The sequence below is a fragment of the Gekko japonicus genome, unplaced genomic scaffold (genome assembly GCF_001447785.1).
Source record: "Gekko japonicus isolate JY-2015 unplaced genomic scaffold, Gekko_japonicus_V1.1 scaffold843, whole genome shotgun sequence".
NCBI lineage: Eukaryota > Metazoa > Chordata > Lepidosauria > Squamata > Gekkonidae > Gekko > Gekko japonicus.
Window position 1 is genome coordinate 687189 of NW_015160236.1, and position 27916 is coordinate 715104.

Here is a 27916-nt window from a genome sequence, read left to right on the forward strand (position 1 = left end):
GGCTGAGCTCGTCGGAGGGGAAAACCATATGGTTTTCCCCTCCGACGAGCTCAGCCACGCCCTAAACGTCGGCAACGTGGCCGCGTCACCTCCGGTGATGCAGCTTGGGGGGCGGGGTTCCTCCCGGGCCGGAATTCCCCTGCGCTGGAAATCGGGCCGCGGAAGCGGGGGATTCCCCGCCCCCCGGCCCGATTTGGCAACCCTACCCCATTTAGACGAAGGCCTGGTCTGTCACTGCCTGCAATACAACAAACTTTCACAAAGTAGAAAGTGTGGATCTTAAAAGTTAATGCATTTATTGCATCATAAGATATCAGGAGCCAAAGACCACTTCATCTGTTGGCAGACAGATTTTTACCTAAACGTACAAACAACAGAAGGGTGGAGGAATTTGTTACAAAGGGAGGTCATTAGGACCAGTTTCCCAGGACAAGTTCCATAACAGCAGTGCAGATAAAAACAAAATCAGGTCAGAAGAGTAAACATTCCACTGGGAGTGGATGAGGACTGCTCCCAACTGCTGATGAACTGGCAAAGTAAGACGAATGTGAACAGTGCAGATAAACCTAACCCTGGCTGTCTCAAATGATGGCCAGCCCAGCTTAAAGCAAAGACCCCATATCAGACTGAATTGCTGGCTGTAAATCCCTGCAGAGTCTGACCTCTTTATAACCCTCACCATAGCAGCTATGCTAAGACTGACTGTCCTCGGCACCCCCCCCAAACAAAAACAGATAAGAGACCACCGCTGTATCTCTTAGGAAACGTGATCAGAGACACACTTTACATCTTATTGCCCTTTGTTTTGCAAGCCTTTTATGATACGTAATATTGCTTGCTCTACTCTGTTTTGGGTCTGGTGGATCAGTACTTGAAAAGAAACCAGCTAACACATTTCAAACATTTTCTCTCTTTTTCTCTTTTTCACCAGGAGTGCAAACTGTTGGGGACAGGTAGGAATGGTGGGCAAAATAAGCTCCTGATTATTAGAAAGCTCCTTAGGAAGAAACTCAAGGATTGCTATGCTACATGCACAGCATTGGTTATTTAGAAGTATTTCCTGTAATACTGAAAGATTTTTTTGGTCAGTATTTATGTCTTTCATTCTGTAGTAAAATCAGGGCAAGCTCTGTAATGAGGTGAGGAGCAGCGGCGGCTCTGCTGATGGACTGGAGAGAGCAACAGCCTCCACCACCACCTGGGGTGCCGACCGAGCTCCTAGCCAGGGCAGGGAATCCCCCACCCGCTGTTTCCATTGCTTACCACTCTTAATGGTGGCAGGAGAAAATTAAAAAAACTCCATTGCCGGCTGTGGGGTTGGGCACTTCTGATTAAAAACAAGGAAGTGACATAGGGTAGTTCTAGCAATTCTATGGTTATTCTATGGTAAAATCACCACCACTAGGAACCACCAGAAACTCTATGGCTTTCTTACAGAGTTTCTAGCAATTCCAACTTCATGGTTTTCCCATAAAGTTTCTGGCAATTCCTAGAGGTACCCAATGTCACTTCTGGGTTTTTTAAAACTGGAAGTGATGTGATGCCACAGCCAGCATTTTAGCCCCCCTCTATATCGCTGCCCATAGCCCCCTCGCCAATTGCCAGGCACTACCTTGCAACCCTACCCACCACCCCTGTCTCATTGTTCCACAGAGTCACAGCCTCTCTCTCATCACCCAACCTAATGCTCCCTAATGCTCCTTCCCTCCTTCCACCATCTTTAACAGAGTGTGGCAAACTGCACATACCCAGTAGGGCTTTGTGAACTTGGGAAGCCCTACAGGGTATGTGGAGCTTATAATACACTGTTTATTGATGCCTATGGGAAAGGGGAGGGAAGAAACATTTGCTGCTCCAGCCAGAGACAGAACAGAATCAGAGAGTTGGAAGGGACCATACAGGCCATCTAGTCCAACCCCCTGGTCAATGCAGGCTCAGCCTAGAGCATCCCTGACAAGTATTTGTCTAGCTGCTGCTTGAAGACTGGCAATGAGGGGGAGCTCACCACCTCCCTAGTTAGCTCATTTCACTGCAGGGACTCTGGGGCAAGTGATGTTCTGTCTTCTTGGTGCTTGGGGGGGGGTCAACAGTGGGAGGGCTTCTAATGTCCTGGCCCCACTCGTGGACCTCCTGATGGCACTGGTATTTCTGGCCACTGTGTGATACAGAGTGTTGGACTGAATGGGCCTTTGGCCTGATCCAACATTGGCGTCTCTTATGTTCTTAACTACTCGAACTGTAAACAAATGTTTCCTAATATCCAGATGCAACCTTTCTGCTTTTAATATAAACCTATTATAGTCCTCTCCTCTGCTGCCAACAGGAACAGCGCCCTGCCCTCGTCTAAGTGGCAGCCTTTCAAATACTTCAAGAGAGCAACCATGTCCCCCCTCAACCTCCTCTTCTCCAGACTGAACAGTCCAAAGTCCCTCGGCCTTTCCTCATAGGGCTTGGTCACCAGGCCCCTCGATCATTCTCACCGCTCTCTTGTGCATCTGCTCCACTCTGTCCATAACCATTTTGGAGTGCGGCCTCCAGAACTGCACACAATACTCCAGGTGCGGCCTGACCAATGCGGTGTACTAACATGAACATCTTAATGAATAGTAATTTTATATTAATATTAATTTATGGAGGTCTCTGTTGTAATTTTGTCTGTGTGATTAGCACAGACTCTCCATATCAGAAGGGACAAAAAAAGGTCGCCTAGATTAATCTTCCTTACGAAACAGTGAACTGTCCACCCACCACCCCTGGTCCCACTCAACTGAAGAATCATTGGTTTGCTGCACACTGATAAGTCACCATTACCTGCTTTGCTTTTCTGCTCCTTGATCCAAAACATCCGATGCTATTGCTGTTGGGGGAAACGTCTCTTCTTTGTATATAGATATTCTGGGTGTAGCTACTTGGGAGCTCAGACTCTAATTGATAGGAGAGATTATGAAGAATGCACACACAATTCTCTGTGGCCTGAAAGAATGAACAAACATGAAGGGCTATGCAAACAATCAGAGGAGACAAGAAAAAGACCTGACATGCACCTCAGTTGCAGTCACTGAGTAATTTGGCCTTAGTTTAGAGCTCCTGGTTGATGATGGATTATTGTCTATTGCCTTAATTTCCTTCTACCGAAAAGACTGTTCCTATCCTCATGGTCAACTCTGACCAAGCAGAGGGTACCGAAATGAAAGGTCTTTGTGAGGTTTTCTCCCTGTAATCACACAGATTATTTTTCCCCAAAACCCACCAGAATTGATACTTTGGATCAGAATTTAAATTTCTGGAATTGAAATAATTTTTATCATGTTTTTATTCTACCCTTCACCTCAAGGAGCTTAGGCTGATGTACATATTTCCCCAATACTAACTGCAACACGTTAATGGCCACAAAAGACCACAGAAGTCTACAAAATGAACAATACAGTTAGAGCATTACTTTGTAAAAATCTCTTCGGTATTTTCTCAGCTTGCTTTGGTAGCAGTGGAAAGTGCCATCAAATCACAGTCAATTTATGGAGACCCTGAAGAGTTTTCAAGGCAAGAGACTAAGGCTGATTCTGCATTGGCTTTTCCCTCCATTGTTTTTCCAAACCCATGCTGGAACAAAAAAGGTGCAGCTCAAAATATCCTGGGACAATGCTGTACTGATTGCAAAGTCACCTCTGAATGGCCATAAAACTATGCAGAAGGTACCATAAAACCCGATGATCAAAGAAAGTGAAAGTGGCATGGAGTGCAGAGGGTACCATAAAATCCGATGATCAAAGAAAGTGAAAGCAGCATGCAGTGTAGAGGGTACCATAAAATCCAATGATCAGAGAAGGTGACAGCAGCATGCAATGCAGAGAGGAATTTCTGTTCCATTGTGGGTTTGGTGTGGGGAGGAAAAACCCAATGCAGAATCACACTTACAGAGGTGATTTTGCCACTGCCTGTCTCTGTACAATGAACCTGGACTTCCTTGGTGGACTCCCATCCACTTACATAGGTGGTTTTGCCACTGCCTGTCTCTGTACAATGGACTTCCTTGGTGGACTCCCATCCAAATACTAACTAGGGCTGACCCTGCTTAGCTTCCAAAAATCTTATGAGATTTGGCTAGCCTGAGCCATCCAGTCAGAGCAGCTTGCTTTAGGTTAACAATTTATCAGGCAAAGCGGATTTTTAACAACATTGTCAGTTCATTAACTGAATTAATGTGGCTGACTGAAATGTACCAGACTAAGTAACAAAGAAATTCACTTTTGGATTCTGAAATGCACAAAGACTAAACCAATTAAGGACCCAACAGGGAACAATTGACTAACCTCTCAAAAACAAACAAAACAAACAAACATAGGCCCCATTCACACGGAGGATTTGCCATGCTAAAGGCACGAATGGTAGGCGGATTGCGCACCAAAGATCACACTGCAACATCTGGGAAGCGTAGCGCACCTGTAGGCAACCCGTGGCATCCCGTTGAAGATGCGCGGTAAAAAATATCTCAGAAAGTGCAGTAGTATTCGGAAAATGCGCAGCAGGGGCAGGCGTCTGATTGCGGGAGCGCTAGTATCCTGTGGCTTCCGGCGCCCGTCCGAGTCCCATCGCAAACCAGATGGTTCCCCTAAGCGCATGTGCACAGACACTAAACTGGAAGCAGTGCTGCTCCATGGAACTGTGCATGTGCACAAACACGGAACGCTTGCCACGCAGCTTCTTTGCCAGCTCCAGCATCGCCGTGTGATCGCGAGCTTCCTGCCACAGTGCGAATACTCGGGAGACTGTGTGATCGAGCTAACACACTTTATTTTGCCCCGGGGCCTCACCCTCGCGTTATCTGGCCCGTGTGACCGGGGCCACACATATATATTACATTAGGGTATTTTCTTCCTTGAAATCAGTAGAAATACTCATCTGAGGAATCTGACATGGCCAGTTTATTTTTGTGATAAGAAAAATATAATGAAAGGGTGATGTAGACTTGAGATGCTGCATTTTCCCAATACTGAAATCGCTTATATATAGAAAATAATGTGGAAATATTGTCTGATATACTGATTCTCAAAATTGGAGAACTATAGAGATTCAGCATGACATGCTCCACTCAAAGAAAAAGACAAAGCCTTAATGTACATCCCGAGATATTCATATGGGACATTTCTGGATCCTGGTCAGAATATTGCGGTTGTCTCTAGGAAACCTGAATTCAGATCCCAACTCAGTTAGGAACCTAGTTTGGATGGTTGTGGGCTGGCTACTGTCACCTGAATGTTTGGATACACGAAGCCACATATGAAACCAAACCCTTATTCATTTAGCCCAAGCATGGGCTCTCTAGGATCCCAGTGATGGGTCTTCCTCAGCACTGCTATCTTGAGATCACTTATTAAGTCAAGATGCCAGATACTGAAGAAAGGACCTCAGACATTCAAAATGCATGGTTTTCTAACCCACCCATCCTCCCTAGGAGATACATCACAGGGTTGCTGTGTGGATGATGAAGCAGGATAATTAAAAACCCCTTTCTGGATAGGGCAGTAAAGAAAGTTAAATAATCAATGCAGCCCATTCTAGTCACAGATTTGGAAGATCTACCTTGTCATCAGGTTGATGGTCTGCAGTTGTTCCTTGTATGTAATACACCAGTGAATCAATCAGCCCATTACATTCTCTCATCCTTTTTCTTCCTTCAGGACCAGCAGAGCTCATATTTCTGTTAAAACAATGGATTCAAATTGATCACAGGACTACCAAGCATCACTTTCTTATATCCATTTCTATCATGGGCTCCTGCTTCTGAAGCAGAGAATACTGTGTGTGTAAAGTGCCATCAGATTGCAGCCGACTTATGGTGAGACTGTAGGGTTTTCAAGGCAAGAGACTAACAGAGGGGGTTTGCCATTGCCTTCCTCAGCATAGCAACCCTGGAATTTCTTGGATGTCTCCCATCAAAATACCAACCAGGGCTGATCCTGCTTAGCGTCTGAGATCTGACACGATCAGGCTTGCTTGGGCCATTCAGGTCAGGACAGGGATACTAATTCCTGTGAAAACAGTCCTAGGGCATGGATCTTTTCCAGCCCTGCTACTTGAGAATCAACCCTGTACATACAAAATATTTGCCCTCATATTGGGCTATGATCCCCACCCTGAGGCTATTGTGTGGATAATGAGATAGGTTAAATAATAGCCCCGTCTAGGGAGAATGCAAGTAATATTTTAAAAAATAACCACTGTTATTCATTTCAAAATAGAACACCCATTGTGACTTCACTCAAGCTATGTTCAGAATTTTAGAGACAGGAGTCTGAAGATGCATGAAACATGTAATGACAGTTGCCAGTTTCTATTGCAAAGAGGGGAAATGAGTCAGGCAAGATTCTAGAAGGGATTCTGCCTTTCAGTCCAAACTATACACATGGAACATTTTTCTGACATCACATTTTCACTAGTCTTCCGACAATGTCATGACTCATGAGTGCTGATGCACCTTTGAAAGGCATGCTGGAAGCCGTCCGGAACAGTATTAGGACGGGTCCTGAGAATCTATTGGTCCTGATCCGACATGGCTGCCCAGTCACTTAGATCCTCAAAAGCCTTTTTCTGAGAATCTGTTGTAGGTATTAGATAAAAGTTTTTTTAAAAAACAATTAATTTGGTTTTGGTTAATTTTGATTTTTGGGCAGCAATGATCACATCTCCTTGGCTGGAATCTGGCTTACTGTGTAACTGGCCAGTTCGTGAAGCAATGTTCGTGAGCTAAAGGACTGCCATGAAGTTTCACAAATCTTGATGCAGTTCGTGGTGGTTCACAAAGAGCAGAAAGCTGGGGTTTAAAGCAAACTGTTCCATGTGGTTCAGCTGTTTTAAGGGGCTTTCTTGGGCAGCCAGCCCCTTGAAACAGCTGAGCTGGGGCAGTTTGCTCTGCATGGCTCAGCTGTTTAAAGGGGCTTTCTTGGGCACTGCTGGCTGCCTAAGAAAGTCCCTTTAAACATCTGAGCTGCATGGAACAACTGCCCATGAAACATGAATCAGACTGCATTTTTGTGGTGCATGCCCATCCCTACACATAGATATATTGTTATGTCTCTCTTGAGCCATCTTTTTCCTTGCTAACAATGTTTCAAACAGCTTAAAGTGCATCACAACAACACTGATGCAAAAAGAGGAAACATACTCCATTTGCAAAATTAAGTTCTTATGTTCAATTTACCTGATTGTGGATTTTTTAAAATTTCAATTTGGTTTTAAAGGAAAAAGGTGGTACAAAATATCAACCATTTGGCTCAAAATTTTTAAAAATCTGTGAGAATGCCTCACGTAAATATGTACTAAATGAATCTAATTACAAACAATTTCAAATGTGGGTCCTTTTAAATCAAATGCTAAAAGGCACCCAAACTTAAAAAATCTCCTGCCACTTATAATAAATAATAATAATAATAATGATGATAATAATAATGATAATAATAATAATCCTGCACTTTATTTGCATTGAGGGCCTCAAATAACAGCAAGGTACTTCTGTTTATCCCTCTCTTCCTTCAAGAAGCTTAGGATGGCTTGCCTAGTTCTCTTGTCCACCATTTTCTCCTCATAGCAATTGTAAGGTCCTTTAGGCTAAGAGAGAGTGAGCTTTGCAGAACAACATGGCTCTGAATGAGGACTTCCCTTGTCTAGCATTCTAACCATCACACTACACTGGCTCCTGCACAGACTAAGCAAACAGACAAGACTAAACAAACCAAGTGTCCTTGCCACGGTTCTGAGGGTCATCATGTTTTTGCTCGGCAAAAATTTTGCTGCAACTCCCTTCAAACGTTCTACGACAAACTGGGCCAATTAAACATTTATCATGAAACTTCCATGTTGTTGCTGTGCTATCCCAGAAGCCCAGGCAAGCACCCAAAGCTTAAATCCCACAAGATGGCACACCTTTTGAAGCATCTACTTAAGTGCACATAATTCTGTACATTAAAGTTAGCAAGAAAGCTTTACATCGTGGAGAACTATTTTTCAGTTATCTTCTTGTTTGTACATTAAATATTTGCTTCTTGGCCACAGAGAAAAACTTCCACTGAAATGCACAGGACAAATTACATCATTTTACATAGCTCTAATTGATACAGGAGGGAATCAGCCTTTTCAGCTGCCGTCAGGGAAAAGCAAATTTGATGTTAAGAACATAAGAACATAAGAGACGCCAATGTTGGATCAGGCCAAAGGCCCATCCAGTCCAACACTCTGTCACACAGTGGCCAAAAAATACCAGGTGCCATCAGGAGGTCCACCAGTGGGGCCAGGACATTAGAAGCCCTCCCACTGTTGACCCCCCCCCCCAAGCACCAAGAATACAGTGAATCACTTGCCCCAGAGTCCCTATCTATACCTTGTGGCTAATAGCCACTGATGGACCTCTGCTCCATATGCTTATCTAATTCCCTTTTGAAGCCGTCCATGCTTGTAGCCGCCACCACCTCCTGTGGCAGTGAATTCCATGTGTTAATCACTCTTTGGGTGAAGAAGTACTTCCTCTTATCCGTTCTAACCCGACCGCTCAGCAATTTCATTGAGTGTCCACGAGTTCTTGTATTGTGAGAAAGGGAGAAAAGTACCTCTTTCTTGACCTGCTCTATCTGAGATGACACAGCCCACAATAGGGTTACCACTCCCCAGGTGGGGGTGGGGGATTCCCTGCTTTTGCGGGCTCCTGCCTCCTGGAAGCCAGCTGGTTGGTGGGAGAAAATTCCTACCCCCCAAATAGCGACGTCGTGCACAACACACTGACGTTACCCAGGAGTGATGTAGGCACGTCCGTTATGTTGGGGGGTGACGCTCTGTTTTTTGGGCAAAATTCTATGGTTTGAGGGCAATTTTACCATAGAGTTTTGTTCAAAAACCACAGCATTGTCCCCAACACAACCAGCATGCCTACGTCACTTCCAGGTGATGTATGCATGTTGCACAATATCCTCGCCCACTCCTGGAACACTTCCAAATCCCCCTGCTGGCACACTGATTGGACCTGGCAACTCTAGCCCACAAGGATGACAGATGGATGCACTAGCCCCTCTGTTGTTTCTTAGAAGCAATTAGGAACATGCTTGCAACATCCCAGCTCTCATACCACTACCTGTGCCTTCCTTTGTTACAGCAGGCTGACAGTTCTACTCCACCTTGCTATATTCATTAATTTGAAACATAGTTGATCCTCCATTGATTTAAAAGCCCAAGGAACAGATTTTTGTACGAAGGTGAGGAAAAAGGAAATGCTGTATGTGTTAAGTGTTGTCAAGAAGAAGAAGAAGAAGAGGAGGAGGAGGAGGAGGAGGAGGAGGAGATTTGATTTATACCCCACCCTTCACTCAGAGTCTCAGAGCAGCTTACAAACTCCTTTCCCTTCCCCTCCCCACAACAGACACCCTGTGAGGTAGGTGGGGCTGAGAGAGCTCTGACAGAAACTGCTCTTTTTCAAGAACAGCTCTGACAGAACTATGGCTTGCCCAAGATCATCCAGCAGCTGCAAGTGGAGGAGTGGAGAATCAAAGCTGGTTCTCCCAGATTAGAGTCCATGCACTTAACCATTACACCAAACTCGGACTCATGGAGACCTAACGAGTCTATGACTTCCAAAATGTCCTATGGGCAACAGCCTCACTCAGGTCTTACAAACTGAGGGCTGTCAGGTTCCTTGACTGAGTCAATCCATCTCATGCTTTTCCTGCAGCCTTCAACTTTTCCTAGCTTTACTGTCTTTTCCAGTGACTCTTTTCTTCGCATAATGTGACCAAAGTATGATAGCTTCAGTTTGGTCATTTTAGCCTCTAGGGAGAGCTTACACTTGATATGATCTAGAACCCACTTATTTGTCTTTTAGGTGGTCCATGGCATCTGCAAAACTCTCCTCCAGCACCACATATCAAATGAAATTTCTTCCTGGCAGCTTTCTTTATTGTCCAACTTTGCCCTACAATAAATTATTAACAATCCCAAATACACCTCAGCAAGCACAGTGTTTGAAATGCTGGCCACCCTCTACATGGTGCCCTGGTGTTCATGTGCCTGTATAGAGACATTTCTAGTGTGTGTGTGTATGTGTGTGTGTGAGAGTACACAAGCATGTGCTTGTGCAAGGCCTGGAACAAACAACTTCATTCTCTCCTCCCTAGTCTCAAATGAGGGCTATTATCTGGCCACCATAATGACATGATTCTATACAAATGCAAGAATTTGATCCTTCCTTAACCTTATTTGTTACGTTCTATTCTATTACAGTGATCTGAAAATCACCTTCCTTTTGGCAGAAAACTTTGTTTCTGTCTGCTTTCTGATATTCTTACAGAATATGTCTGTATTCACACAGCAGAAAGACTTTTTGTCCTCGGCCTACAAACTCCCAGATCATTATTTCCATATGCTTTTAAAACTATTATGCTTGGTTTTTCCATGATATGAACACACTCAAGAGAACATGTTCTCTCTTTCATCACACTGCGAGCTCTGTTGACAAGAACAGGTCCGCGATGGCCTTGCTTGTGCAATACAGAAGTAGATTTGAGAGTATGTGGGAGCTAAATAAAACAAGGCGATAAGGATGGAATGTTTGACACCATTGACTACACTGGAGGGCACTGAATGGATTTTAAATGAGAATTAGCTGTGGCTGTAGCAAAGTCCAGTGTTGTGTGATTGTGCAGATTGTTGCTTTCCTACTTTGGCTGCAGCTAGAGAGCCCTGTGTCTTTTGGTCAGAAACAGAGTGTACTGTGAATCACAGTTATAATCTGACTAGAGAATAAATTTGCTTTTTATTTTTGGTGGGAAAACTTCATGTTAAGTACGTGCACCTGCCTGAACATGCTACCTCCTTTCCCCTTTCTTTACGCTGGCTTCCTCTTTTGTTTTGCAGCCAGCACACACTGTTTCATTGGGTGGAAATATATTGCCTTGGCAAACATGTTTCTCAGATCCATGTTTGATGAGGTAGGTGAATGTGATCTGACCTGGATGGCCCAGGCGAGCCCAGCTTTATCAGATCCTGGAAGCTAAGCTAGGGCCAGCCCTGGTTAGCATTTGGACGGGGGACCACCAATGAATCCCTGGGTTGCTATGCAGAGGAAGGCAAAGTCAAACCACCTCTGTTAGTCTCTTTTTTTGAAAACCCTACAGGGTTACCATAAGTTGGCTGTGACGCGACCACACTTTACACACACAAGGTGAATGTGGGGGGCAACTGTAGGAGAGATGCCCAAGAAAATGTTCACCGTGGCTCTTGGTCCTCCCCACTTCACCTCAGTAAATTTTCATTTTGGGAGCTGGAATAAAAAATGATTTAAAACTACACGGGAAGGGATCTTTGGTGGTTTCGTCATACTATGAAGTATCCCACCCTTCCGAAACCTTGCCCTCGTCAGGCTCCACCCCCAGAATTTTCATTTTGGGAGCTAGAATGAAAAATGATTTAAAACTACACGGAGAAGGGATCTTTGGTAGTTTCTTCATACTATGAAGTATCCCACCCTCCCCAAACCTTGCCCTCGTCAGGCTCCACCCCCAACATCTCCAGGTATATCACAACCCATAGCTGGAAATTATACCTCAGATCAAAGAATGGCCATTTCTATCACTTGCTGTTGCCCTTTTCATCTGTCCCACACCCATCCCAAACCTTCATGAAATGTTTGGGTGTTTCCACTGCAATATCCTGGCCTGATCCTCCTCCATTCCCCCCTTCCTTTTATTTCCCCCCACTGTATTGTAAACCTGCAGGGAAGTGGAGTAGATTATGGTTCTGTTTTGTGTGTCCCTATGTATCTGTGTGTGGAGAAGGAGGAGGAGGAGGAGAGGAGATTGGATTTATACCCTGCCGTTCACTACCCAAAGGTGTCTCAGAGCGGCTTACAAACTCCTTTCCCTTCCCCTCCCCACAACAGACACCCTGTGAGGTAGGTGGGGCTGAGAGAGCTCTAGCAGAAACTGCTCTTTTTTCAAGAACAGCTCTTATCAGAACTATGGCTTGCCCAAGGTCATCCAGCCAGGTGCAAGTGGAGGAGTGGGGAATCAAACCCGGTTCTCCCAGATTAGAGTCCACGCACTTAACCACTACACCAAACTGTGTGTTTGAATATCAGCACACCAATGTGACACTGGCACACATTCCATCCCCCCATTTCCTCCACTGATGCCTCAGGCACTGGTGGGCAAAGATGGAGTTTAGGGGCGGGGGCCAGGGGCCCCAGCCGGGTACAGTGCCAGAGTCCACCCTTCAAAGCATCAATTTTCTCCAGGGGAATGGATCTTTGTAGTCCGGAGATGAGCTGTAGTTCCAGAGAATTTCCAGGTCCCACCTGGAGGCTGGCATCCTTATCTCTAACATTGGTGCTTCCTGTTTCCAGTACCATCCTGGAAACAGGAAGGGTCAAACTCAGCACCTTTAAGAGCTGGAAACTCAAGATGGCCCTCTGACTGAAAAATCTGCCCACTTTGGATCTAATAGGTATGCATGCTCAATGCCTAAAACATCATAACAAGCATCATGTTTGTGTTTCTGTGTTGTTGTTTACACACACACACACACACACACACACACACACTGTATGTCAAATGCTTTTTTAATGTCTCTCATGTTTTTATGCTGAAAGGTTCAGGGTCTTGGGGAACCTATTTGGTGGAAAGGTGGCACTGAACTGTTTTAATTAAATAAATATACAAAGCACCTGTGCTGAGGGTAACACTGAGATCTTAAATTACATAATTGCAGAATAAAAAAATAATACTAGTTTAAGGCTAATACTGTGCAATTAACGTGGCAGGGTAGCTATTTATTTAGCAGGCTTATAATTTGCTACTGTGTAATAATAGTACTACCGCATCTCACAATAAAGCTAAGGCGAGCCTGTGGTCTGGCAACTCTTTTGAGAAAAAGTAGGGCTAGGCATATATTCCAAAACAAATGTAAGGAACTATCCAGCCCATGTGGAACGCTTGCGAAACCTTGTAAGCATTCACCAATCACTGCCTCGTTAGAGCCACAATAGTTAGAAACTGAGCATTTTTGCAACAGAAAACCACATCTGTGTTGGTGCAATGCAGAGAATTCATAATGCCTTGTTTATAACAAGTCCCCATCGTCACCCCACCAACACTGCACCTTCTCCCTTATGTGCTGGCTTTAAATCCTAGATTTGGATTTAATGGTCAAAGTTATTGCAACCATACAAAATCTGGTTCAGTTTCATTTACAGGTTATTTTACTATGATTGTGGTCCAGGTTTAATGAGAGCTACAATACTCTAAGTGTGACAGAGGCAATCTGATAGTGGAGCCACCAACTGGCGAAATATGTCTCTCTGGGAATAGTTTCTGGGGGGAAATGGTTTTGTATATGTTTAGCAAGACTGAATGTGACAAACATGTTTCTGAAAAGCACCTACTAGCTAGCATCTGTGACATGATTAAATTTTCTTCAATTCCCCTTTTGGAAAATAAATTGGTAAGTGAGGTGAAAAATAAATGTATATTTGAGATGTGCAAACATGCATTGCTTATAAAAATGCAAAAAAAGACAACCCTCCTGATGCATGAGGGGAAGACCAGTGGTTGAAATTGCTGATATGTCTGTCTGTCATACAAGGTACAAAGTTGGATTTCTTTTCTAGCAAAGAACCCACTATGAATGCTCTTAAAACTAAGTTATCTTAACTTAGTAGCCAGAAGATGACACGTATCTTCTACCCTCTCCTGGCCCAAAGGAACTTTGATCACAGACTATAGTGATTTCCTCATGAGAGAAAAACCATGATGCACTTTGTTTAAATCTGTTGGTTTAACAGCTATGGCAGAATACTTAGAAAAGGAAAACACTGGCTGTTCTGAGTATAACAGAAAGGCTTGTGCTGGAAGTCATGCCAGTGATGCTGTAATACATGCAAAGTCTATACAAAGACCAAATGTCAATCAAGTACATGGTACCAGGATGTTTCAGGGAGTGAGATCAGTTTATCATATCATGTTCCATTCAGTGAAGAAGTGATGCAAGCCGAAGATCCCCTTTCATTTGGTTTACTTCAGAAAGTCTGTTTGTTTTATTGCTGAAATTACTATTTAAATCAAAGAAGCTGTTTGACTGCTCAAGGACTCACAAGTCATGGTGGCACCACAGAACATCCAGCATTCTGGAGCACGGTATAAAATAGTTGAGCCTTGGACAAAAACAGTTATACAAGACAGTGGCTCCTAACGTGGTGCCCACCAGAGCCCCCGTGCCCACCAATGTGTTCCCCACTTGCTTGTTCCTCAAAGCATTTCCTCTGGAAAGCAAACAGCCAATCTTGGCTTGCCTTCAAGTCACAGAAGGCGTTTCAGAAGACTCCATAATCTTTGTGTCAACAGGGATCCCCCCCCCCAGAAACAGCTGCTCAGCTTGCCACCATCCAACATCTTGTGGTTGGCCCATGTCTCTACAGTGGTCTTTTTTGTCGTGGCGATCTACAACTTGTTTTTAAAATTTCAGTAGTGCCAACAGGCTCAACAAGGTTGGGGACCCTGGTATAAGATGTTCTTTTTAAAAAAATCCTCCATACTCCCTTTTGCAATAGCTACAGTTTTCTCCAGAATATAGAACAGGCCTAAAGGGGCAGTAAAAAAAATACTTCACTGAAGCGTTCAGCCAGACATTTTCATACCTGAAATGAAAACTCAAAAGCCCTTTGCAGATGTTTGATTTTTGGCGCATCAACCATGCATAATGGGAGTGCAATCCCCTCAATATGCATGGTCGCTATTTTGTGTGAACAGGGCAATAGACATATTTTATAGCTTTGGTATCTGTGAACAAACAATGGATTTTAAAAGGATATGTGTTCTCATATACCAAAGCTGCACGAAAATGGAAAAATACATGTGTGTACTTCTTCACACAAAATGTACTTCTTCACACAAAATGGCAACCATGGGTATTGGGAGGACTGCAAGTGGACTGAGTAATGCTACAAGGGGTACAAGCTTTGGGGAGCCTGGGTCTTTGTGGGGTCCCAGGGAGCCAAGCAGGGTGCTGTTGGAGGGTAGTAGTAGCAGCCTACCTGTTCTAGTTAAGCATGGTCAGGGTTATTTTTGGGCAGGAACGCACAGGAACAGAGTTCTAGCTGGCTCCCAAGTTGGCCACGCCCAGCAGGAACTCATTAGCATAATAGGCCACACCCAACAGAAGAAACTCATTAGGATTGGCTACACTAGGGGTGGGTGGCCTAACATGCAAAGGAATTCCTGCTACAAAAAAAGCCTTGGGTTTTGACCACAAACAAGGTCAACAGAATAAGAAGCAAAAGGTGGGTGTGGCTGGATGACCATACTTCTGGTAACGTGGGGTGTGGCCTAATATGCTAATGAGCTATGCTGTCAGGGATGTGGCTGGATATGCTAATGAGTTTCTGTTGTTGGGTGTGGCCTATTATGCTAATGAGTTCCTGCTGGGCTTTTCCTACAAAAAAAGCCCTGAGCATGGTGCATGTTCTGATAAATATGATGGAAACTCAAAAGCCGTTTGAAGGGGGATATTGTTGTTGTTTTTTTAATCTGGGGAGCCTGGTGGCCTACAGCAGACATGGGGGCAAATGGCAATCTTTTTCATAGGGAGCAGCAGCAGCAGCAGCATCACTATCTCTAGGTATGAAGCCACCCGGACCGGAGTCACCTTCAGAAGCAGGTTTTACTTATGTTTCAGAAGAGCTCATTACAGGGAAGCTAATTTCAGCAGATTGTTAAGCAATAATCCATGTCCCTTTTGACTCCCCCCCTTCTCCCTGCTCAAGGCACAATGCCAAGTTTTCTTCTCCTTCAGTTATATTAAAAAAAAAAAAAAGTGCTTTGGAGGCCCTGCGCAGGACAGTTGCTGGAACATGGTGCTGTATGCACAATACAATCCCCTTTCACACTGAAACTGGGAGGAAGCTTGCCAAACTCCCTGCCTTGCAATCAGTCATCACCTAATTACTGCCACCTCCTACCCTGTTTGTCACAGCGTAGCTCAGAATCTAGAACATGTCATATTTGCAAAAAAATTTTTTTGAAAAAGATCTTTTAAAGATTTCTAACCCACCTTTTGCCCAAGGCACTAACAATAACTCATAACATATCATTAAACCACATAAAACAGAGCAAAAGGATCACATGGCTGTGGTGACTGAGAATGGGTCTTTCCTATGAGCTCGTCCAAAATGAACACATAAAGCTGCCTTATATGGAATCAGACCTTCAGTCCATCAACTTCAGTATTGTATATTCAGACTGGCCCGGCTATCAGACAGGGTCTCAGGCAGAGGTCTTTCACATCACCTTCTGTCAGATACTTTCAACTGGAGATGCTGGGGATTGAACCTGGGACCTTCTGCATGCCAAGCAGATGCTCTACCCCTGAGCCACAGCCCCTTTCCCTAAAGATGAGAACAAAGGCAAAAGAATGTTGATATCCCTTAATGATGGCAGATGTGTCCTCCATGGCCCATAACCGTTAGGAAATAGTTCTGTTCAAGTATTCCCCAGAGCTTCGAGTATTCCCTAGCTGAAGACAAAGACAAAATGTTTGTATGTGACGAGAAGAAGGATTTCTCTTTGGAGACCTGCTGTTCTACAGGAGTACCTCATTGTTTCCTCCTCTACACAGAGCAAATATTACCAAAAAAGAGAGTCGGATTTCACCGCTCTTTCCTCCAAAGGGAACAGTGATATATTTATTGTATACCTAACAATAGAACGGTCTACTCCCCCCTTCCATAATTGTGTAGCTGGTTTAGTCTGTTGGGGTGGAGTGCCTGCCCTGCTTTGTTCTGTTTGTTACCTAGAAATATAGACTGCATGAGCTCGCTTGTTCTGAAACCAGTTGCTTGAGTCCCTGTATTGTTTTGTTAATAAATAGGTGCTGTTTTGAGCACGCCTGTCTCTGCTAGGAACCTGAGGGCAGGAGCCTGAGTGAGTCCCCTGATCCTGATTTACAACTAAAAGAGAACATTACAAGAACAGGATAGGCTGTCTCTGAAATAGTTTGCTTTCCATGGTATAGAAAAATGCATTTTGTTTGGAGGGTTGGGCTTGATGAAACCTCCACACTTAGTTTTAAAAGTTTTTCTCTCTCTTAGCTGGAGATAGACAGGAAAGGGGAAGTCAATTGCTCCCAAACCTCAGTGCCAAGCAGGGGTCATTTCGTAGAAAAAGAGCTAGGGGAACTCATTAGCATAACTCATTAGCATATGCCACACCCCCTGACATCAGGGGCCCGGTGGTGGACCTGCAAGGCCAGCGGGAGTGCGAGGAAGCCCTGCCAAGGCCCTCCCTGGCCCCAGGCAGGCAGGGGTGGGGAGAGGCGGGGAGGAAGCAACTTACCCTCCCTCTTCTCCTGCCTCCTCCTGGCTGAATGAGGGCTGGAAGCGGGGCGGCCGGAAGCAGGGGGTGGGGCTTCGTCATGTGCCCCGCCCCCTACACCTCACCCGGGGGAACTGCGTTCCCCTGCGTTCCCCCCCGAAATGACCTCTGGTGCCAAGTAAAAAGGTAAAGGTAAAGGTTCCATTGCTCGAAAGCCAGTCACTCCACCAGTGTAACCTACCTCCAGAGGTAAAAGTAATTCATCCACCTTGACTCTCAGTGAGAAAAGTGGACTATAAATGAATAAAATAAATATATAAGCAAGCAAGAAAGTTGGCACAAGTGGCTGTGAACGACATTAAGAAGGAGGCTCAAGTGCTAACCCCCATCTTCTGCTTCAAGCCCCAGTAAGATATTTATGTTACTTCTGCCCTTGACTACCTCACAGGCAATGCTCCCTCTAAGCGGTGGAGTCTCGTGAGCAAAAATTCTACTTTGTAAGCTGCTGGCCTTAAAGTTGTGAGTGAGCAATTTGGCTACCGCATAAATTAGTTTGCTCTGGAGCCATCCTTCCTGAGCTACGACAAAAACATGTGAACTGGAGGCTAAAAAACTGTGAGCTACCTCACACTAACTCAGCTTAGAGGGAACACTGCTCACAGGGTGGTTGTGTGACGATAAAATGGGAGCATAAGAAACCAAGCATACTTTCCTGATAGCCTTAAAGGAAGGGTGGGATAAAAATATGACCAAGCTGGTGCTATGTAGCAGCTGAAAGAGTAAAGCTACAAATCAGGGTATCCCCAGTTTAACTCACCTCTGTCTAGGCTTGCCAAGTCCCCCCGGGGGCGGGGAAACCCCCACCCCAGAGGCCCGTTCCCCGCCGCCGGCAGATCGGGCCCCAGGGGGAACTCCACCCAGACATGCACGTCGCCCGGAAGTGATGCAGGCATGCCAGGCATGCTGGGGGCAGGGCCATGGTCATCCGAGGGAAAACTCTATGGTTTTCCCTCGGATGGTCATGGCCCCACCCCCAGCGTGCCCGGCGTGCCCGCATCACTTCCAGGCGATGTGGATGCGGCGCGTGCGCTCCAGCTGCCAGTCCCCCGCTGCGGCTGAATTCACACTTGGTAACCCTACCTCTGTCATACTAGGGTTGCCAATTCCAGATTGGGAAATTCCTGGAGATTTGGGGGCCCCATCTTCCAAAGCAGCCATTTTTCTTCATGAGAACTGATCTCTGTAGTCTGGAGATCAGACACAATTCTGGGAGATCTCCGGGCCGTACCTGAAGCTGGTAGCCTTAGGCAAGCCAGCCTCTCTCAGCCTCAGCCCCACATCTGCACTATGAGGATATTCATATTCACCTAATTTACGGGGCTGTTTTGAGGATTACAGGGTTAGCCTTAGATTTTGTTCTTAAGAAATGCTCGCCTCCCTACACTTGGGGTAATTTGTCTTTTGCTGCAATTCATCCATTACCTCCCCAACATGTAACAACTGGATCAAGAACAACTCCGATAGTTATGCATGCCAACAGCAGCCTGAGTTTCCTTTCTGCAACCAAGGCTGCAGGCGATAGTTTTTTACAACCCAAGCAATGAGCATGTCAGCTATTACAAAAGGAAGGACTAATTGGAGATTTGTAATCTAGGCAGATGTGCAAGCATTTAGGCAAATTATTTGTCAGCACACATTTCATCTTCCATGCTTAGCTTTTCACCATGGGCCTCTCTAGCAAAACCATCTAACTCTGTAGAAATCCGCAAGACTCCGTAGATTTGGCATTGAAGAAAGGCTGCCGTTTACGGCTCCAGCAGTCAGCACACAACCAGAAATGTATGTTATTTAAATAGTTGTGTCCTGTTTTTCTTCCCAAAGGGACACAAAGTGGCTCAACAACAACACACACAAACACAATATAAACCAACAAACAAAACAACACAAGACAACAAAGTTTATATTGGGCTGGTCCAGCGTTCAAGAGCTGGCTCATACAAAGGCACTGCCTGCAAGTCACCTTTGGCCATGCACTTCTGGCCACACCCAAGCTTTGTGATACCTAGAACAGCGTTGCCAATCCGGGCCTGGGAAATTCCTGGAGATTCTGGGGTAGAGCCCGTGGAGGGGGGAATTTTGGGAGGGATATCACCTAGTATTTATAGTAAACCATAGATTCTGCCCTTTGAAGCTGCCCTTTTCTCCAAGGAACTGATCTTTCTTGCCTGGAGATCAGCTGTAATTCCAGGACAACTCCTGGCCCCTCCTGGAAGCTGGGAACCCTAGTGGCACCCTTCTAAATCCATTGACGTTAATGGGCTTAGAAGGCTGTAACTCTTCTGAGGATTATACTGTTAAATTTCATTTTTAAAACAGCAATATTAAAAGTATTGAAATGGATTCAGAAAGCCAGCAGAGGTATCACAGAGTTTTGGGGGGAATGTCCCAAAAAAGGGCAGTTACCTTCCCTCCAAGTTCAGAGGTCTCTCTTATTAATGATTATATGGCTCAGATTGGTGTTCAGTTGTGGCAATCATGCTCCAGCCCTGCACCTCTATCAAAAATCCATTTGAGCTGTGTTTGACAAATGACAAGTTATGGTCAAAACACAGATGATGCTGTGAGATCCATGTATGAGCTCCCAAGTGTTTTCCTCTTTTAAAATAGCTAACGCGCAGGGCCCAGATTTGGACAGAGACCACACTGTTGCAGGAAGGATGGTGTGAAGCCTTCCCTTATGCCATTTCCCAGAGAGCTACGATCTGCTCCAGAATGAAGACATGTGCATTTACCCAAATGGAGCAAACAGCAGATCCGTAGGGCTCTTTCAGTCCGGAAAAATGGCACGGTGGAAGAAAGGCTTACACCTCCTTCTCTCCCACAGTCCTGATCTGAATTAGAGTTCTATGTGTCTTTTTAAAGCAGTAACTTACAATAGGAACCCCATAAAAAATGCCTGCATGTTCCATACTTGGAGCTTCCAACACTGTGCCTGCTTTGACACTGTAGACCCTAGATATCTGAAGGGCTGCCTCCTCCTCTATGTCTAGCTGTGGGCCTTGAGATCCTCAGGGGATCCACTTCTTAAGGTCTCATCTGTGCAATATCAAAACATCAAAGGAAGATGAGAAGGCATTTTAAGTGGAAGCTCCCAGGTAGTGGAAAATCCTCCCCTTTGGCAGAATATGTGCCGGAGCCTGGCTTCAGTCAAGAATACGTGCTTTGAGTGTTCAGAGATAAGGCTTGCTGCTCTCTTAAAGTGTAGCTAACAGGTACATAACCACTCCTGAGCAAAACAAAGTCCACAGGTGTCACAATCAGTTCACAGTGATCCAAGACACAGCAAGTACAACTTCACAATGTTTATGACACCAAAAAGTCAACCGTCAAATAAACAAACTTCCCCTCGGTTTTATTTGCATTCATCAGTGCCAAGTCTCAATGTTCTCACTTTGTGCTGGTTAATTATTCTTTACTGACCTGACATCAGTGGCCTTGGAAGACTCCCACAGATATTCAGACTTAACCGAACCTGTACAGCCAATCTGTCTATGCTTTGGTGCCTTTGTGTAGTGTGTGTGTGTGTGTGTGTGTGTGGTGGGGGAGAAACCCTTTGTGCATCTGCTTTTACCCCTCCAGGACTGGAAACGCTGCCCCAGTTCCCAACTTTTCATTGACAAGAGCTAATCTTTGTGGTTCTCCCACCCCTTTGGAAAAACTGGGAGTCAAGATTCTCTGCTTATATGATGGAACTTCTGCATGCACAAAATATCCACAGCACAGACAGTACTTCATTCCCTTCACTCTCAAGATTCAATATAGTGCTGCTGGGAAAAGACAACCCATTTCTTCACTTAGCAGGCTGATTAAGGCTTGGAATATTAGACAGCACGGTGAGTGAGAATCTCAGGAAAGGTTTAGACCTTCCATGCAACAGCACAGACCAAAAGCAATGTGGTGAACCCGATGTGATTTTGCGACCATTTCTCCCCTACAGCAATGTCAGCAGTCATATGATGCAGCTTTCTTCATTATTTAATTTTAACTGTTTGTAAATGAATGTGGACACCCCCCTCTCTAGCACTGAAACGCCTACAAGATTTTTTAAAAATTAAATATTCATCCATAAAAGCTATCTCCCTGCCACAAGGGCCCAGCCTCTGCTTATTACACATGGACAGGACCATTTCTTTACCACCTATAGGTCAGTTGACTAGAGCTGCCAACCTCCAGGTGGCACTGGAAGATCTCCCACAACTATAATTGCTCTCCAGACAACCAAGCTCATTTCCCACAGAGCAAATGGACAGGTGGCCAGAGCTTAAGTTTTTGAAATAGATGCCTTTCAACTGGGCTTCTACCTGCCTCTTTAACAGCAGCCGAGTAAACTTTTCCTTTGCCACAGAGATAAGTAATGGGAAAGGTTTCATCTGTGAAGTCTGTGTGTCAGATTCTTATAAGGGCGCAGGACTAAGGCCTTTGAAATATGTGTTTTCATAACACACACAAAGAAACCATTGAACTCCATTACTTTGACCTTTGTATCTCAAGGATTTTGCTGGACAACAACTGCCAGATACAGTCACCCTCCACACACATGACTTGAGTACAGCCTGAAAGAAAGCATTTGTTTGGGCCATGGGAAGTTCAAAACCGGATTATATTCTCCTCTTACCTCAGGCATCCTGTGGCATTGTAGAAAATATCAGGGTCAGGTACAATGCTCGATTTGGGATAGTCTCTTTCTGGCCAGCCCGAGTGAGGGATGAGAACAATTTCGGTCAAAGGATGTAGGGCCTCTTGGATCAACAAGTTCTTCAGCTGGTCATTGGAGGACAGGTTCCATAACAAACCTTCAAAGAATAAAGAAATCAGAATGACAAAACTGCCTCTGGGTTTGCAGAGTCATATCCAATAACCAATGAATTGATTAACCATGAGCCATGAACCCAAGGGGGCTTGCGTGGTTCAATGAGGCTGTGGGCTATGCCGTGGAGGGCCACCCAAGACGGACAGGCCACAGCAGAGAACTCAGACCAAGCGTGATCCCCTGAAGAAGGAAATGGCAACTCACTCCAGTATTTTTGCCAAGAAAACCCCATGGACAGTATCAAAAGGCTAAAAGATATGACGCCGGAAGATGAGCCCCTCAGGTTGGAAGGTGTCCAATATGCTACTGGGGAAGAGCAGAGGGCAAGTACAAGTAACCCCAGTAAGAGTGAAGTGGCTGGGCCAAACCCGAAAGGACGCTCAGTTGTGGATGTATCTGATGGTGAAAGGAAAGTCCGATGCTGCAAAGAACAATGCTGCATAGGAACCTGGAATGTAAGATCTATGAATCAAGGTAAGCTTGAAGTGGTCAGAAATGAGATGGCAAGACTGAACATGGATATCTTAGGAATCAGTGAACTAAAGTGGACAGGAATGGGTGAATTTAACTCAGAAGACCATTATATCTACACTTCTGGGTTTTGTCGTTGCTCAGTCGCACAGTCGAGTCCGACCCTTCGCGACCCCATGGACCGGATCACGCCAGGCCTTCCTGTCTTCTGCCGTCCTCTGAAGTTGGCTCAATTTCATGTTCGTTGCATCTGTGACACTGTCTAACCATCTCATCCTTTGCCGTCCTCGTCTTCATTGACCTTCAATCTTTCCCAGCATCAGGGTCTTCTCCAGTGAGTGCTCCCTTCTCATTTGGTGGCCAAAGTATTTGAGCTTCAGTTTCATTATCTGGCCATCCAGGGAACAGTCAGGGTTGATTACTTTTAGGATTGACTGATTTAATCTTCTTGCAGTCCAAGGGACTCTCAAGAGTCTTCTCCAGCACCATAGTTCAAAAGAATCTATTCTTTGGCACTCGGCCTTCCTTATAGTCCAACTCTCGCAGCCATACATGACTACTGGGAATACCATTGCTTTGAGCATGCGGACTTTTGTTGGCAGGGTGATGTCTCTACTTTTTATCATGCTGTTTAGGTTCGCCATCGCTTTCCTCCCAAGGAGCAGGCGTCTTTTAATTTCATGACTGCTGTCACAGTCTGCGGTGATCTGGGATCCCAAGAACGTGAAGTCTGTCACTACTTCCACGACTTCCCCTTCTATTTGCCAAGGAGTGATGGGGCCGGATGCCATGATCTTAGTTTTTTTGATGTTGAGCTTCAAGCCCACTTTTACGCTCTCCTCTTTTACCCTGAGTAAGAGGCTCTTTAGGTCCTCTTCACTTTCTGCCATTAGAGTGGTATCGTCTGCATATCTGCGGTTGTTGATCTTTTTCATAGCAATCTTAATTCCCGCTTGTGATTAATCCAGGCCAGCATTTCGCATGATGTACTCTGCATATATATTAAATAAGCAAGGTGACAATATACATCCTTGTCGTACTCCTTTTGCTATGCGAAACCAATCAGTTGTTCCATATCCGGTTCTAACTGTCGCTTCTTGACCCTTATACAGGTTTCTCAAGAGACATGTGAGGTGGTCTGGTACTCCCATTTCTTTAAGGACCTGCATCAGTGGTTGGGGCATAGACTTGGATTACTGTGATGTTGAATGGTTTGCCTTGGATTCGGACTGAGATCATTCTGTCATTTTTGAGATTGTATCCCAGTACTGACTTTTGCACTCTCTTGTTGACTATAAAGGCCACACCATTTTTTCTACGAGATTCCTGGCCACAGTAGAAGATATAATGGTCTTCTGAGTTAAATTCGCCCATTCCTGTCCACTTTAGTTCACTGATTCCTAAGATATCCATGTTCAGTCTTGCCATCTCATTTTTGACCACATCAAGCTTACCTTGATTCATAGATCTTACATTCTGGGTTTACTCAGAAATAATATTATGCCATCAGCTGACAGCTACCCCAATGTCCTTGCCTTCCCCAGTCTCTCACTGGTTCCCAGGCTGGGCCTGGCAACCATGCTGCATCATAAGTTTGCCATGTCTGCCACCATACAGGAGACCTCCCACCAGCTGTCCCCCGATCCCTGGCACTGCTTGGTGGGCCAGCATGGGAAAAATACAGAATAAATTGCAGTCTCAACAGTGTTACATCATTTTCAGGGGGAAACGGAAAGTGATATCATGCTGCTCCAGAATTTCCTAGAACCCTAGAACAGTGTGACACCACTTCCAGGTTTGCCTTGGAAATGATGTCATGCCATTGAACAATGACACCCCTTCATTTCTCTGCTCCCGCATTTCCTGCTAGGTGTCAGCTACTGCATCAGCAACATGGAAAGGGTTCATCTGTTGAATTTCTGTTACACAAATATCCAAGGTAAGGATATGTCTACTCTTTTGTACTACCCATTCTCCACACTATGTAATATTTTTGGGTCTACAGATAAAGACCACCAGGCAGAGGAATGGCTTAAAACCACTTCAATGTGAAGAGCAACTAAAACATCTTGTGCAGCGATCTCGAAGACCTGGTGTAGAGCTATGGTTGTCAGACTGCAGCAACAAACCCCTGGAAGGGGGAAGGCGGGGCTTGGGATGCTGGCACACTTAGGTCACTTTTCATAAAAACTGAAAGTGACATGAGGACACTCTAGCTGTTCAAAAAAAAAATCTATGGTTTTACTATGGCATTTTTATAAAATGCTAGAGTCCCCTATGTCACATTGGGTTTTTACCAGAAGTGACATAAGCACACCAGCATGATATCAGTGCACATTAGGTGGATCTGTAACTGGCTGACAGATCACACCCAAAGAGTGCTTGTTAATGGTTCCTCATCCTCTTGGAGAGAAGTGACAAGTGGAGTCCCTCAAGGATCTGTCCTGGGACCTGTTTTGTTCAATATCTTTATAAATGATTTGGGTGAAGAAATAGAGGGAATGCTTATTAAATGTGCAGATGATACTAAATTGGGAGGGGTAGCAAATATGGTAGAAGACAGAATCAGGATACAGGATGATCCTGACAAACTGGAAAACTAGGCTAAAACAAATAAAATGAATGTTAACAGGGATAAATGTAAAGTTCTGCATTTAGGTAGGAAAAATCAAATGCAGAATTATAGGATGGAGGAGACTTCTCTTGGCAATAGTATGTGCAAAAAGGATCTAGAGGTCTTAGTAGGTCATACAATGAACATGAGTCAAGCAGTGTGATGTGGTAGCTAAAAAGGCAAATGAGATTTTGGTCTGTATCAACAGAAGTATAGTGTCCAGATCATGCAAAGTGATGATATCACTTTAGTCTGTTCTAGTTAGACCTCACTTAGAGTATTGTGTTCAGTTTTGGGCACCACAATTTAAGAAGGATATAGACAAGCTGGAACATGTCCAGAGGAGGGCAACGAAGGTAGTGAGGGGTCTGGAAACCAAGTCCTGTGAGGAAAGGTTGAAGGAGCTGGGTATGTTTAGCCTGGAGAGGAAACGACTGAGAGGTGATATGTTAACCATCTTCAAGTACTTGAAGGGCTATCATATAGAGGATGGTTCCTCAGTGGAACAGGCTTCCTCAGGAGGTGGAGGGCTCCCCTTCTTTGGAAGTTTTTAAACAGAGGCTAGATGGCCATCTGACAGAAATGCTGATTCTGTGAATTTAGGCAGATCACCAGAAGGGAGGGCAGGAAGGGTTGCCTCAGTGCTTAGTTGTTGTAGCCATTTCTTACATACCCAGGGAAATGCTGATCGCCACTTTGGGGTCAGAAAGCATTTTTTCTCCAGGCCAATTTGACCAGGGATCCTAGAGGGTTCCCCCCCTCTTTTTGGCATAGAGCAGGGGCCACCGGGGGTTTGGGGGGAAGTATTTGTGAATTTCCTGCATTAGGCAGGGGTTGGACCAGATGACTCTGGAGGTCCCTTCCAACCACATGGTTCTATTATTCTATTTGTCCCCCCCTCTGTGCTGGTGCCCAAGCATTGTTGGGCAACAAGATTGTTGGGCAACAAGATGGAATGCTGGGAGATCTCCCACTATAGTGTGAGGCTTGGCATCCCTATGTAGAGCAAACTAAGGTCATATGACCATAGAGCTCATCCTCAAACTATCGGTTCCCTAATACTGTCAAACACAAGGACACATCTCTAAATTATAATTACTTGCATTGCACAGAAGATAGTCACCATTAAATCCATAACAAACTAAAACAGCTAAAAGTGTGCCCTTAGATAATCACATGGGCATTTTCTCATTGGGATATTCTGTTGAATACAGAATTTGAATTTCATGGTGGGAAAGACAATAGTTGCGTAACATGTAAGTTCCCCTCGGTGAAAGTCACACTGCAGGCACTATGCAAAAAGTTTCTCTCCTATTTTTTTTTCCAAATGCTTATCTGAAAATCTGGTCATTAATCTATTTGATTCCCAGAACTTTTCCAACAATAACCTGACATTTTAACTGGCATGATTAATAGAGCTTTTGAAAGAAAAAAACTGTAATTTAGAAGCTGTACTTTAGAGACCTGTGCAAGTTAAAAAAAAATCAAGAGATTAAATGCAACGCTTTATTTTGTTTTTTTGGGAAGGAGATTTTGTACCATTTGGCGTTACATCACATCCACAGTGGCCCTGCCTTACAAAGAGAACTATTGTTTCCACAGCTAACTGCTGTGAATTCCAAAACACATCCTTAGTTCATTACAGTAGGCATTTAAATCTTGGCACAAAACGTCTTCTGGCCCTTGGCTCATAGATACCTTGGCTCATAGATATCCATCTTTTCATAACATGTAGTTACAGTTGTTGCATTGTAACGTTGCAGAAGGTATTGGTTGAAAGAATGGTGTTTATAATTTTGGCATTATTGCCTCACCTGGACAGCAGAATTTTAAGTGGAAAAGGAATATCTTTGCAAAAAAAAAAAACACCACACACAAGTAAGAGGAATGTGCCCATCTAGCCAAGTTTCAGGGCAGGGCATGAGAAAATGAGATTCAAATTGCTACTGAATCATAAATCTCTTCCAACAGGTCATTATTAACTTAAATAATAAATATGTGTGAGGTAGCCAACAATTTTTTTAGCAGATTTCCTATGTCATCTAAAAAGCCACCTGAGATGCAGAAATTTAGTAGGTGGCCACCTGATTTGTCACTTTATTTCCATGCAATTTCTGCATACATCAGGTAGCTGTTTAAAGGCATGCAAGTCATCCCAGGGAAGAACTTGGTAAAACCTAAAGAAGACAAGGGCCCCGGTCACACAGCAAAGTTGCCACGGGAGAGGCAAGGATGGTGGGCGGATTATCTGGGCGTGATCACACCCCAACATCTGGGAAGTGGAGTGCACTCGTGGGTTACCGCCAACAATGCACATTAAAAAACTAGTACCTCCAAGGTACTAGTAAACGTTCTCCATGGGCTGCCTCCAGATGCCTCTGGTGTGATCGCGCCAGCATGCGGCATTCCCCTCCGGTCCCTCGTTTACCCGCCGGCACCGAGGGAAGGACCCGTGGTGTGCCGCCGGCACGTCTGATTGCATAATCACGGATCAAACTGCGCCGGGGCAATTAGCCATGTCTCCCCACCGCGATATCTGGCCCATGTGACCAGGGCCAAGGATGGTTAACCATTGACATGTAGAAAACTACTATGGAGAAACATGAGAATGATGAGTTTAAA

At 44.7% G+C, this 27916-nt stretch overlaps 1 protein-coding gene across 1 annotated transcript in view; it reads right to left on the reverse strand.

Annotated features, from left to right (window-relative positions):
- Positions 1 to 27916, reverse strand: part of PKP2 (plakophilin 2) — an 80759-nt gene that overhangs the window by 5898 nt on the left and 46945 nt on the right. The window contains exons 6-8 of the mRNA XM_015412890.1: positions 22015 to 22192; positions 5581 to 5698; positions 2812 to 2973 (exon numbers count right to left, since the gene is read on the reverse strand). Coding sequence (XP_015268376.1) covers positions 2812 to 2973; positions 5581 to 5698; positions 22015 to 22192 — 458 coding nt within the window. The remainder of the gene's footprint in view (positions 1 to 2811; positions 2974 to 5580; positions 5699 to 22014; positions 22193 to 27916) is intronic.